General features: G+C 36.4%; 1 protein-coding gene across 1 annotated transcript in view; it reads right to left on the reverse strand.

The window, feature by feature from the left end:
- The window catches only part of PHKA1 (phosphorylase kinase regulatory subunit alpha 1), a 129,029-nt gene that overhangs the window by 33,190 nt on the left and 81,016 nt on the right, over nucleotides 1-14,823 (reverse strand). Inside the window, exons 18-22 of the mRNA XM_002831804.5 lie at nucleotides 12,122-12,288; nucleotides 9,745-9,921; nucleotides 8,234-8,325; nucleotides 7,730-7,869; nucleotides 113-269 (exon numbers count right to left, since the gene is read on the reverse strand). Of these exons, the coding sequence (XP_002831850.3) occupies nucleotides 113-269; nucleotides 7,730-7,869; nucleotides 8,234-8,325; nucleotides 9,745-9,921; nucleotides 12,122-12,288 (733 nt within the window). The remainder of the gene's footprint in view (nucleotides 1-112; nucleotides 270-7,729; nucleotides 7,870-8,233; nucleotides 8,326-9,744; nucleotides 9,922-12,121; nucleotides 12,289-14,823) is intronic.

Genomic DNA, 14,823 nt, shown 5'->3' on the forward strand with positions numbered 1-14,823 from the left:
AAGACATCTCAAATGGTTAGAGGCTATGGTTGTTTTAAAAAACAATTATAGAAACCAATTTTTAAAAAGCACTCTTATTTAGATTTGGTATAAATTCAAGAATTTATAGTACCTCATCAAGTGCTTCCACTTTCTTCCTTAAGATCCCAGAAATGTATCGGATCAGGCCCCAGTGACGAATTTCTCCCACTTTGCCATACAGCTCTGTAAGAAGCTCTCTCACTGTAGCACTCCCTTCATTATACAATTCAGTGTTCCAGTCAGGTCCTCTAGAATTTTAACGACAGGACTACATCAGTTGTAAGTAAAGCTTCTGGCAATCATCTTTTCTTTCAGTGTTATAATGAACATGCCTGTTTTTGATAGGTCTCTCTCACTAGGAAATCAATGTAATTTACTAAGAATACTTATAAAACTATGATTAACAGTCAGCCCTGAAAGCCAGTACCTACACAAGAATAAGTCTTAGTTTTAGCTGTGCTTTTGACAAAATGCATTCTTTTACCCTATTCATGGGCTTCAATATAGTTGAAATTAAAGACAAAGATTTAACAAAAGAATTATTTCAAAAATCACTGTAAGGAAAGTCATATGACAAATTACCAACTAGGAAAAAATATTTGCAATTCATAGGATAATTTCCCTTATATATAAAGAACTCCAACATGTAGATTTAAAAAATTAAAAACAAAAGAAAACCTGGCAAAACAAATACTGCTGGCAAAACAAATAGATGGCTTTTAAAGATAAGAAAAGGTGCTCAACCTCACTCATAGAAAAACTTTAACTTAGCACTATACCAAGATAACATTTTTAACCTATCAGATTGTCAAAAGTCCCTAAAGTTGATAACACTATTTTGGTGAGGCTTTGAGAAAACAGGCACCATCAATATGCTGCTGATCGGAATAAAAATTGGACAATTCCTATGGAGAGCTATTTGGAAATATATATCAGTATTGAAAATATTTAAAAACAGCCTGGCAATTCCTAACATGGTTAAATGCAGAATTACCATATAATCCAGCATTTCCACTACTAGTTATACAGCCAATAGAAATAAAAACATATGTCCACATTAACTTGTACATGAATGTTTATACCAGCATTATTCATAATAGCCAAAAAGTAGAAAGAACCCAAATGTCCATCATCTGATGAATGGATAAATAAGATGTGGTATATTTATATAGGTTATAATATCTGGCAATAAAAGAATGAAGTACTGATACATGTTACAACATGGATGAACCTTGAAAATATTATGTTAAATGAAAGAAGCCTGTCATAAAGGACCACATATTGCAAGACTCAATTTATATAAAATGTCCCAAGCAAACAAATCTATACAGACAGAATGTAGATTAGTGGCTGCCTAGGGCTGGGGGGATGGAGGGATTGGGGGTTGATGGATAAAGGAAGTGGGGTTTCTTTTTGGGGTAATACAAATGTTCTAAAATGAGTAGTGGTGAAGAATGCACAACAATGTGAATATATTCAAAGCCATTTAATTGTATAGTTAAAAAATACCTATTTTTTAATCTATCAATTCGAGTTCTGGTTTACTTGCAGGATAAATTTCACACACGTGAAATGCTGTATGCTATGAGGCTATTTGCTATAGCATTTTTGTGATTGTGAATTCTGGCAACAATTCAAATGTTCATCAATAAGAGGCTGGCTAACTAAATTATGATATATTCAAATAATGGAATGACACACAATTATTCAGAAAATATGAAGTAGATCTAGATGGTGGTATTATATTTTCAACAATAGCTGCAACAATTTCCTATCCAACCTACTCTTCTTACAATGTGACTCTCGCACTCCTCCCATGAAGAGATGAGTTCTGTGTTCCCTTCCCTTGAACCCAGACATGCTTGTGATTAAGGCAAAAGTGACTTACCTAATTTCTGAGGCTAGGCTATACAAAGTAATAGAGCTCGCAGCTGGGACACTTACTAGTAGAACCTAGTCACCATGCTGTGAAGATGTGGAGAGACACATGAGGAGGTCATCTGTGGGTGTACCAGCTGTAGGTAACCTCAGCTGAGGTTCTAGCCAACAGCCAGTATCAATCCCTAGACATGAGTGGGCAAGCATTGTGAAGATTTCAGCCCCAGACATTGTTGACCAAAACTAAATGAGAGACCTCAGGTGAGAACTGCCTGGCTGAACACAGCCAAGTCCCAGAACTGTGAAAGATAATTTTAAAAATTTAAAATTTTTGTTATTTTAAGCTACTGAGTTTCAGAGTGATTTGTTATGAAGCAATAGATAATTGGAATATATATGTAGTTATCATCAAGATATATAGTTTTAGTGAAAGAAAGCAAGGTAGAGCTGTGTGTATACTATGCTACCTTTTGGATAAATAGGGGTAAAATTATCCACATATATATCTGTGTTTACCTACACATCCATAAATGTCCATGGGAGGATACACACACACACACACACACACACACACACACACACACACACACAACACTGACTGCCCACGAGAAGGGGAACAGGGTATCTGGGGGAACAGAGATGGGAGAAAGACATTTTACCCTTTCACTGTATATCCTTTTGTACTTAAAAATTTTTGAACCATGGGAATATATCTATTCAATATATTAAATTAAAAAACATGAAATAAAATGTGCTATAGGAAGAGTCATTAATGGATGAAAAAATCAGTGAGCGAAAGTTTGAAGAGTAACTGTATATTTACATAGTCTCAAAGTACATCTCTACAAGATACTTTTTTAATTACAAAAGATGACATAATAACTTTACAGTGTAGGTACATGGAAGAATCTACCTTAACCAAATGATCAAACCAAGTGATCAAAGTTTACAGTATCAGCAATGGGACTAATCAACACTATGATATGACACATGGAAAAGAACTTGGCATTACCTTAGTAATGTATAATCTGAATATAATCATGAGGAAATATCACATAAACTGAAATTGAGGGATATTCTGCAAAATAACTGGTTTGTATTCCTCACAAATGTTAACAACATGAAAAATGAAGACTCCGGAACTGTTCCAGATAAATGGAGACTCAAGACACCTGAGAACTCAATAAAGTTCATGATTTTAGATGTTCTTTCCTATAAAGACACTATTGGGCTATATGACAAATTTTAATAGTATCTGTAGATAGTTAATAGTATTGGTTTAATGTTAAACAATTCCCTGACTTTGGCAATTATACTGTGCTTCTGTAGGAGAGTTCATAATTTTTCGGAAATAAACACTGAATTATTTAGGGTTAGATGGGGATCGTGTCTGCCACTTACTCTCAAATGGTTCAGAAAAAAATAATATGTGCGTGTGATTGAGTATAGATGACGATATCAATGTGAAAGAGAGAGAGAGAGAGATTAAAAGCTCAGCAGAAACATCTGATGGATCTGAATGAGGGCTATCCAGAATTTTTATTGTACTATCCTCACAACTTTTCTCCAAGTCTGACATTGTCAAATTTTAAAGATATGAAAAAAGTGCTATGAGATCTCAGAATCAGTGGAAGATTATTTTTACTATTAGAGATTGGAGAAAGTTTCATGTGGGTGACAGATGACCTAGGCCTTGACAGAGAGAAATGCAAGAAGTAGAAATGGAGTGTGGTAAAGGAGAGTATTCTAGGCAGAGGAAAAAATAAGAATCAAGGTATGAAGGTAGACATGTAGAGGCTGTGCTTTGGGTATGATAAGTAGACTGTTTTGGTGACAGCATTCTCATTGTAAGAGAAGAGCAATGGTAAATAAAAGTTGAAAGTCAAATCATAGAGGATTTAGATTTGGCCAATGATTCCCTATGGTAGCGTTGATGCTGTAGTGAGAGGCAGGGGATGAGGAGGAATTGAAGACAATGACACAATTTCAAGTCTGGGTTACTTGAAGGAATGATGATACCAAGAATAGAGTCAGGAAAGACAATAGCAGTAGGTTTGTAGTAAAGACAGTGAATTTGACTTTAGACATGTTCAATAGGAAGATATATATTTGAAAATAAATTCTACTCCAAATAAGACTATGTCACAACCTATTATAATAAAAATGTCAAAGATCAAAGACAAAGAGAGAATTCTGAAAGCAGTGAGAAAAAAGAAGCAAATAACATATAAGGGAATCTTAATAGGCCTAACAGCAGACTTCTCAGCAGAAACCTTATAGGCCAGGAGATAGTGAGATGAGGTATTCAACGTGCTTAAGGGAAAAAACTGCCAGCCAAGAATACTTCAGAAATGAAGAAGATATAGACTTTTCCAGACAAAAAAAGCTGAGGAAATATATAACCATCAGATCTGTTTTACAAGAAATGCTAAAGGGAGTTCTTCAAGATGAAAGAAAAAGACATTAATGAATAATATGAAAACATCTGAAAATATATGTCACTGAGTACACAGTCATATGAATACTCTATTAATCTAATGATCGTGTGTAAATTACTTATATCTTTAGTATGAAGGTTAAAAGACAAAACCATAAAAATGGTAACTACAATAATTTGTTAAGGGATATGCAATATAAAAATTTTAAATTGTGACATCAAAAACTCAAAATGTTGGGAGGTGGAGTTAAAGAGTTTTTTTCTTCTCTTTTATTGTAATCATAGTTAAATTGTTAAGATTTTTTTGTAAGCCTCATGGTACCCACAATGCAAAAACATATAATAGATATGCTAAAAATAAAAAGCAAAAAATCAGAACATATTATGAAGGAAAATCACTTAGCCATAAAGACAGATAGTAAGAGAGAAATAAAAAAGGAAGGAAGGAAGGAAAGAAGGAGGGGGGAAGGAAGGAAGGAAGGATTGATTCTACAAAACAACTGGAAAACAATTAATTAAATGGCAGTAGTAAGCCCTTACCTACCAATAATTACCTTTAATGTGAGTTGACTAAATTATCCCATTAAAAAGCAGAGTAGCTTAATGAATAAAAAAAGCCAAGAGCCAACTATATGCTGCTTAAAAGAGATTCACTCCACCTGTGAGGACATACATGGACTAAAAGTGAGTGGATGGAAAAAAGATACTCCATGCAAATGGAAACCAAAAGACAACAGACGTAACTCTACTTGGATAAAACAGACTTTCAGGGCCAGGTGCTATGGCTCACACCTGGAACTCCCAGCACTCTGGGAGGCTGAGGCAGAAGGATGGCTTGAGCCCAATAGTTTGAGAGTAGCCTGGGCAACATGGCCAGACCCCAGCTCTGCAAAAAAAAATTAAAAATTAGCTGGGCATGGTGGCATGCACCTGTGGTCCCAGCTACTCAGGAAACTGAAGTGGGAGGATCACTTGAGCCCAGGAGTTTGAGACTACAGTGAGCCATGTTCATGGCACTACACTCCAGCCTGGCTGACAGAGCAAGACTGTCTTAAAAAAATAGACTTTAAGTAAAACACTAAAAAGTGATATAGAAGTTCACTATATAATGATAAGGGGGATCAGTTAAGCAAGAGGATTCAACCATGGTAAATGTATATGCACCCAACATTGGAGCACCTAAGTATATAAAGCAAATATTAACGTACCTAAAGGGAGAGATAGACTACAATACAATAATAGTACGGGCCTTCAGCAGCCCATTTTCAGTAATGGACAGATCACATAGACAGAAAATCAACAAACAAACATTAGATTTAAACTGCACACTAGACCAAATGGACCTAATTGATATTTACAGAACATTCCATCCAAAAGCTACAGAATATACATTATTCTCAACTTTACATGGAACATTCTGCAGGGTAGATTATATACTAGGCTACAAACAAGTATTAATGAAGAAGATCAAAATCATATCAAGTATCTTTTCTGATCACAATGATATAAAACTAGAAATCAATAACAGGAGAAACCACAGAAACTTTACAAATACAAGGAAATTAAACATGCTCCTAAACAACCATGGGGTCACTGAACAAATTAAGAAGGAAATTACAAAAATTTCTTTTAGCAAATGAAAAGGAAATGCAACATACCAAAAGATATGGGATACAGAAAATGCTATTCTAAGAGAGATGTTTATAGCAATGAATGCATATATCAAAAAGTATAAAGGTCTCAAATAAACAACATAATGTTACACCTAAAGGAACTAGAAAAACAAGAACAAACTAAACCCAAAATTAGTAAAAGGAAAGAAACAATAAACATCAGAGTGGAAATAAATAAAATAGAGACTAAAAAAGCAATACAAATGATTAACAAAATGAGAAGTTGGTTTTTTTTGAAAAGATAAACAAAATCAACAAAGCTTTGGCTAGACAAAGAAAAAAAGAAAAAATACCCAAATAAATAAAATGAGAGATGAAAAGGAGATATATAGCCTGGGTAACATAGTAAGACTTCATTTCTATAAATAATTTAAAAAACATTTAGCCGGACATGGTGGCACGCACCTGTGGTACCAGCTACTCAGGAGGCTGAGGTGGGAGGATCACTTGAGACTGGGCAGTGAAGGCTGCAGTGAGCCATGATCACGCCACTGCACTCCAGCCTGGGCAACAGAGCGAGACCTCACCTCAAAATTAAAAAAAGAAGATGAGATATAACTGATACCACAGAAATAAAAAGAATTGCTAGAAACTGTTATGAACAATTATATGCCAACAAGTAGGAAAACCTAGAAGAAATGGATAAATTTGTGAACACATACAATCTACCAAGATTGAAGTATGAAGAAATAGAAAATCTGAATAGATCAATAACGAAGGAGATTGAATCAGTAATAAAAAGTCTCCCATCAAAGGGAAGCCCAGGACCAGATGGTTTCACTGCTGAATTGTACCAAATATTTAGAGAACTAATACTAATTCTTTTCAAACCATTCCAAAAAATAAAAAAATTTAAAAAAAAAAGGAAAAGGGGAGAGTTCTTCCGAACTCATTTTATGAGGCCAGCATTACCCTGATACCAAAACCAAACAAGGACACAACAAAAAAAGAAAACTAGAAGCCAGTGACAATGCTCATCGTGTAATGATTATAAAACCCCCAACTTAGTCTCCTTTCCCTGGGCTCTCAAGCCTTTTTGGGAGCAAGCTGGGAACCTTCTTTGCTCTTCCTAGAAAGCCTCATTATGTGAGTAATAAATATTCCACACCTTCTTGGTATGTGTATGTCACCATCTATCTCAACATCCAAACCAAATTTAGGGGAAGAAAGTCCATCCTGCCTCTTCATGGTGACTACAACATGGAAAAGGAGGCAGAACAGATTATTTTTGTGTGGGCTTGTGGGGTTTAGGAGAGAGGAGTTCAATTTGGACATATTGAGTTTGTACTAATACAAAGTACCTAGCAGGATGCCTGACACATAGCAAACAAAAATGTTAGTTTCTTTTTCCTATAAACCTCTATATTCTTACTTTTCTTGAGTTAAAAACTTATCTGTACATATGACCAAATAATGGAGGCTTAAAAATAACCTAATGACAGTAATACTTATCAGTTATTGATCACCCACCATGTGCCAGGCACTGTATTAGAGACTTCATTGGATATTATATCTTAATCTTTACAATAACTCTATGAGGTATATATAACCCAAATTCTATAAATGAGGACAACTGAGGGTTTGAAGTCACATGATGGGTAGGTTATTAAACTATATTCAATTCCAGATCAGCAAAACTCCAAAAGCTGTGCTCTATTTATTATGCTATAATTCCTCTGATTATGAACATTAAACTAGATTGATAATATCCACCACTTACTTCATAGTATATAGCATATAGAGGATATCAGCTTGTTCCTGTAAGCTTGAGGTCTCCTTCAACTGTAAAACCAGTGCTTTAAAGTCCACCTCCCCAGACTGGTTTCTAGGAAGATGTATTTCTACACGAACAGAGGGAACCTTTAGTTTGAGAAATGATGAAAAGAAATTAAGTTCACAAGTGGTCAACTTAAATAATGTCCTAGAATGAGTCATCTTTTCACCTCTAAACCTTTTCCAAGGAATTCTTTAAATATTAATGAAAGGCAAAGCAAAAGCAATGAAACCTTCCAGATGTATAATACAGCAATCTAGTTTTCCCAAAGTCTGACCAGACAAACTTGCCCAATGTAAAATTGAACTGAAAAGAACATGTATCTTCACCAGGATAGCATTTTGCGTACCACTAGTTACTAACAAGAACCATAATGACTAGTCCTATTATTTCCCATAAAGATGGCAGTTTTTCAAAAAGCCGATAGAAATACCTCCTATGCAAATTTACCTGGTTCTCCTGTCGGGGATGAGGTGAATCGAGTAAGTTGAATGAAGGCCGGGAAGCCTGAAATAACTTCGTAGGAAGATACATGTGAACATCTGTAAAAATATGACATTTATGGGAAATATTAGGTAATTAGGAGACTAATAGAAATGCACAGTTGACTTCAACAATTAAGTCACATGTGAGTCAGTTCTTTATAGAACAAGAATGACAAATTTCTCCTTTCTTGGTACTATCAAAGAAAATAAATATGAATATAAGATAATTTAAATAATGTGCAATTAATAAGCATATTTTGAATTGAATTTCTAGAATTATAGCACTAGCTGGACATGTAAGATATTAAATTTACTAATGTAATTAATCCACAATGGTGCGTTCACTGATACTTTGATGGAATACGACATATAACAGAAAGAATTCAGTTGTATTTTATATTTTCTGAACTTTTCTAGGTGAATATCTGGCTGCTAGTGGTTAAATTTCCCTAAGAATAAGTGAATGGATGATCCTATCTAGGGAATAAGAAAAATGTAGTTGCTGACCAACTTTGAGATATTCCTAAGATTTTTTACTTACAGTTTATTGTTGAAATACTTACCATCACTTCTAAGGAAAGATTTGTAATTTTCACCACTTTACAGATACAGAAAGAGAGATACAGAGCTCAAATAACTGTTGAAGCAAGTAAGTAGCAGAGCTGGGAATTAAGCTCAAGTTTTCTGGTTCACAATTGAGAAGTATAACAATAAATTTCATCTCTTCATATAAGCCCTTTCTCAAGGAAGCATACTCAAAGGGTATGCTGAGCTTTTCCCTATTATAAATGTTAAATGATTCCCAATGTTCATGTTTAATATATTTGGTTAGTAATGGTCAATACAGTTTTAGACAGCAAGAGCATGCATCTCAGTCATTCTCATCATCTGTAAAATGTTAACATTCAGGTCTTCTATGTGTGGCCAAGGAGCCCTTCTCTCCTTTCATATCCAGCTACTATAAAGACATTGAACACTCTTAGGAACTATGACCGCTCCTGGCAATGTGTGGCAGAAGACACCCTCCACTGTGAATACAACTGAAGGAGGGTAGTGGCTACGGGGAGGAGAATGGCATAGTTGTAAAGAACGAGTATTATATTTGACAAAACAGCTCTACATTGCTGGAACAACAACAAAATTCCATAGAAGTAATTTTCCCAAAGGAAAAGCCCTTTCTACCATTTCAAACTTTAATGTTATAGTTGAATATGCTCCATGTCTCTTGTTCTGCCTCTTCTTACCATGTTACCAGTTAAACCAGACTACATAGCACTACCTGCAGCATAACTATACACAATTCACTAATTTTACAAATATTTGAGTGTCTAATATGTTCTAGGTGCTGTCTGAGATGCTGGGGATAAAGCAGTGAACAAAACTAAAGTTCCTGCTTACATTGTAATCAATGCCCGCCCCCATCCTGGGCTTCACGTCATCCTGTGCCTGACTCTGGTGAGTCACGGCATTACTCACTCTGTACATGCAGTTCCTTGGCCTTGGTCACCAAGGACATTAAGTCGCAGGTTGTTTGCACAGCAGCTTGGAACCGATCTAGCCCTCCCTTCTGTGAGGTAGGGGCTAGTTTAGGATGGGGAGCAGTGTGCACCAAAAGGTGATCTAAATAACGAGCAACTTCATCACCACAGCGAGCTGCAAGGTTAGTGGGGGGAGGGGGAAGAGAAAAGAATGAAAATATTTTAGTTACTTTACAATCTACCCCAGCAAAGAGAATGGTTGGCTCCTGTGCTCACAACACAGCACCAGAAGTAGGTTGCTTTTAGCTCATGGAGGAAAAGCTTGTGATCATGATATAACCTCATCACTTTAAGATCCAGCGACCATGGCCATTTACCAGGATCCACCTCTTCTTCAACTCGCTGAGACAAGGTCAGGGTTCTTGAAAGCAGTATGAGCTTGTTTTATATTGGAGCAAGCATTTAGCAATCTGTGTATTTGTGTGTGTGCATGTGATGGTAATGGTGGCAGGGATGGAGGAGGAACAGAACAGGGAGCTTCAGGTCGCACTAATGTGAGGGGACTTTGGGGTAAGGAAGGGCCAGGAAAGATCAAAAATCTTCTTAGTTACCTCATTTGTTTATTCACCAAATATTTGTTGGCTGCTATGTACCAGGCAGTGTACTAGGTGCTGACATTTCAGTGGTGAAGAGAATGGATATGGTCCCTATCTTCTTGGGCTCCCCTTCTCCCATACACCTTCTATAACATTATCTCTGAGTATGGGTAATGGAAAGAAAAACATACATATATCCTGTGGAAGCTTAATATTTCAGACTTTACATGAATAGTCACAAGGTTTATAGTTAGAAAAGCACACTATTCAGATCGATACCAAAGTCTGCTGTATCAGTCATGAGTCATCTGGTTTTTGATGATATTTACTGATCTCTCCAGATGTCTTTCTGTGCTCTAATGTGACTAATGCGAACTAGTAGAGCTGTAAGAATGGAGCTCATATTCAGTGACATCCTAATGACAAAGATTGTAACCTTGAATACAATCTAGAAACTTGAGTGGAGGATTATGAAGAATATGGAGAGAAGCTCTTTACCCACAGAAGGGCAGGCAAGCAATAAATACATTCATTTTGAGACCACTGATGAGTAAACCCAGAACTAGGAAAGTGACTCAGAATGCCATAATGTCAAATTCAGTAATACGTATCATTAGAAATATATATTTTAGTAATCCAATGGAATGAGTACTACAGATAAAAATCACAACTACCCATAGAATAGCAAACAATCTCAATATATGATCTTCTCATTTAATTTTCAAAGTATTTTATGCCAAGACATCATGACTTTAGTTATTACTGATAACAGTAAATAGGCTTGTATTTAATGTACTTTTCCAACAAAGAAATTCAACTGTTTTAGATCTTACAAAAACAAATACAGAATGAATGAAGTGGTGCTTAGTGAGTAAATGTCGGGCCCAAAAAAGGAAACAGTCCTTCTGACTGCTAATGTGTTGTCCTATTGTATGAGATTGTGCTGGTTGACCTCACTGAGGGCAGCAAATTTTTTTTCTCCAACATACCACTCTTAAGATAAGGAAATTGGCTGCCTTAAGATACAGGCTAACAGTCAAATACCCAGACAATGAAAGCAGGCAAATCATGTTTTAGAGGGCTAGACAAATAATTCTTTCTTATTGGCCCTTCTCTGTATGAGATTCAAGCAACATAATGCCTGCTCTGCCTAAGTCAGTATTTTAACACTGTAGGGTAGTGTTGCTCAGTCACTTTCAATTCATGCCCCTGCAATGCTTTCTCACTATATCACCTTTGTATTCCTAGAAGCCAATTAGAGTTTGACTTAGTTGTATTTGCCTAGTTTGTACTATGAAAATAACAGACATACTGAACAGGCTTTTTCAAACTACACAGACCTCCCCAGAGATTCTGATATGCTCCTCTAATATTATATGAAAAGGACTCTAATTAAATTTCATATTTTTATGTTTTTTAATGTCAAAAAGCAGTACTGTATATGTATTATTTTCCTACTTCATACTTGATTAATCATCTCTCACTCACCACTGCTTCTTCCCATGTCAAAATCACCAGCCACTTCAAATGCCTGGAGAGGAATCTTCCCCAATCTTAGTAAGGGACTGTCCAACTCCATACTCCACAATTACCACAGGAATATTAGACCAGAAACCAAAGGTAAGTAGAGGAAGGAAAAGTAAAGCCAAACAAAAGTAGAGATCTAGAGTGAGGATAGAACACTGTGAGACTGCTGGCAGCAGAAATTATGAAGGATGGTGCGAAACAATATTTTGTAGTTTTGTCCAGCCAGGCCAGTGCTTTATGAAGCCTCCTTACCATGACTGGTTGAATCATAATCATTCATCCAGTTGCCAGATTCCAGGTAATCGTAGTTGTCATCATAATCTTCACTGTACTGCTTACCCTCAGGTCCAGGGTCCATGAAGCTCAAGTGTGTGCAACAAGATGTTGTCAAAAACTCTGACAATTTACCTGTTTGAACCCTAAAAATTAGAGGAGGATAGAAAACAGAAAATCAGGGGTGATCCTTTTTAAACAACACAATCTTAGTGATAAAAGGACACCTAACATGTTTTGTTGGGGGATTACTAATGTGCATACATTAATATAAATTTTGCAAAAATAAAATTTTACAGCACTCCTAGGCATGGTGTACATCTTAAATGGTTAGGGGACTGTATTAATAAAGGTTACAATTATGGATTAACAATCCACCAGCAGACCAGTTTTGCTCTCTTCTACTGCCATATATTACGTTGCTAACTATGCCAAACATCTGGTAAAAATTTGCATTGGCTACTGGAGAAGCCTGGAGAGAATGAAGATAAATCATCACAAACCCATCACTTCATTAAAAAAATACCCAAAGGCCATTTGAACATAAAGGGTGGTACTTGACAATTCTGTAAATTATAGTAGACTGTAAGCCGTATCGTCTCCTACTTATGAAGACAATTGCAAAACCCAAAAGCAAAGTCAGCATTACCAAATTTCTAAAAAGGCCAACTTGAAGGGGCTATCAATGGCCACACCTTGGATAATTAAAATATTGAAATAATGACAGAAATGGATCATGGCATATTGAGTAAAATAATAATCTATGAATCTGTGCTGATACTAAACTACAAAATAAAAGGGGGGAAGGGAAAGCTCTTTTTTTTAACATAAGAATTTCAACCAATAAATGTACCCAGAATGATAGAAACACCATTTAATAACTCCAATAGTAATAAGTGAATTCATGCAAGGATCAACGGAAGCTAATATGATTTGATCAAAGACTGTTGGAGAAAGGATATGCAGAAACCTGGCAGATACCAGGTTGAACACTTTAACCAAGTGATCAAGGTTATCATCACCCAATAATGTCACAGACAAATCTCGTGTGCCTCTGACATGATGCACTGAAAGAGACTGTAGTAAATTCTTATAATTGTATGTTTCCCTGGCATCTATTTTGAATATAAGCTTAACTTTCTCATACCAGAATCAGGGTTCAGGAATCTTTGAGAGTTTCCAGTTCTACACCTCCCTCAGTTCCTCACTGTCGTCAGTCCACATATCTGCCTTATACAACTTCCTCCTGGTAACCACCTCCCTAAGGGACAGCTAAATATGATCTATTTGACTAGCCTCACTGATCCTCACACCCTACATGTACTATGCCAATATGCCACAGTGACCACCTCTCAGTCACAGTGTGACCTCTAGGAAGTCATGCCTACTTGCTTTAAACCCACCAATTAAAACTCCCCAAGGAGTATCTGTTTGGATAATGCCCTGGACCTCAATAAAGGCATTGGCCCACGGGTCTCTCTTTTTCTCTCTCCACATGCTCCCTGGCCTCAGTGTGTGTGGCCTCCAGGTATTCCATGTACCCCACCTGCAGGACCTATAAGTAATAAAATCTTTATTTCCATCTTGTGCCTCTCCTAACCATTGAAGGGGTGCTCTCCATCTTAAAGATCCTAACTTAAAACAAGGACCCAACATCACACAGGTAGTATTCCTGCCAAAAACATATAGCCTGAATCTAATAACGAGAAACAACCAGCCAAATCCAAATTGTGAGATGTTCTGCAAAATAACTGACCAGCATTCTTCAAAAATGTAATGAAAACTGTCATGAAAGATTGACAAAAGGCTGGAGAACTCTTCTAGATTAAAAGATACCAAAGAGATGTAACAACTAAGTGCTAACATGTGATCTTTGATTGGATCCTGGATTGGCGGGAAAACAGCTATGATAAAACATTGGGATAACTGGGTAACTGTTTTTATTTTTCCTTCTACTTTATTTATTTATTTATTTCCAACGTTTATTTTAGGCTCAGGGGTACATGTGCAGATTTGTTACATGGGTAAATTGCATGTCTCAGGGGTCTGGTATACAAATTATTTCATCACCCATAGTAAGCATAGTATCCAATAGGTAGTTTTGCAATCCTCACCTACCTCTTGCCCTCCACCCTCAAGAAGGTCCTGATGTCTATTGTTTCCTTCTTTGTGTCCATGTCTACTCAATGTTTAGTTCCCACTTATAAGTGAGAACATGTGGTATGTGGTATTTGATTTTCTGTTCCTGCGTTAATTTGCTTAGGATAATGGCCTCTATATGAATTTATGTTGCTGCAAAGGACATGATTTTGCTCTTTTTTATGGCATTGTAGTATTCCATGGTGCATTATGTACCACATTTCCTTTAACAAGTCCACCATAGATGGGCATCTAGGTTGATGCCCATCTTTATCTTTGCTATTGTGTCTAGTGCTGTGATGAACATATGCATGTAAGTGTCTCTATGGTATAATGATTTATATTCTTTTGGATATATATCCAGTAATGGGATTGCAGGGTAGAATGGTAGTTCTATCTTAAGTTGTTTGAGAAATCTCCAAACTGCTTTCCACAGTCTCGCAGGCTGGAGTGCAGTGGCGCAATCCTGGCTCACTGCAACTTCCGCCTCCCAGGTTCAAGAGATTCTCATGTCTCAGCCTCCCGAGTAGCTAGGATTACAG

This window comes from Pongo abelii, chromosome X, assembly GCF_028885655.2.
Source record: "Pongo abelii isolate AG06213 chromosome X, NHGRI_mPonAbe1-v2.0_pri, whole genome shotgun sequence".
Classification (NCBI taxonomy): domain Eukaryota; kingdom Metazoa; phylum Chordata; class Mammalia; order Primates; family Hominidae; genus Pongo; species Pongo abelii.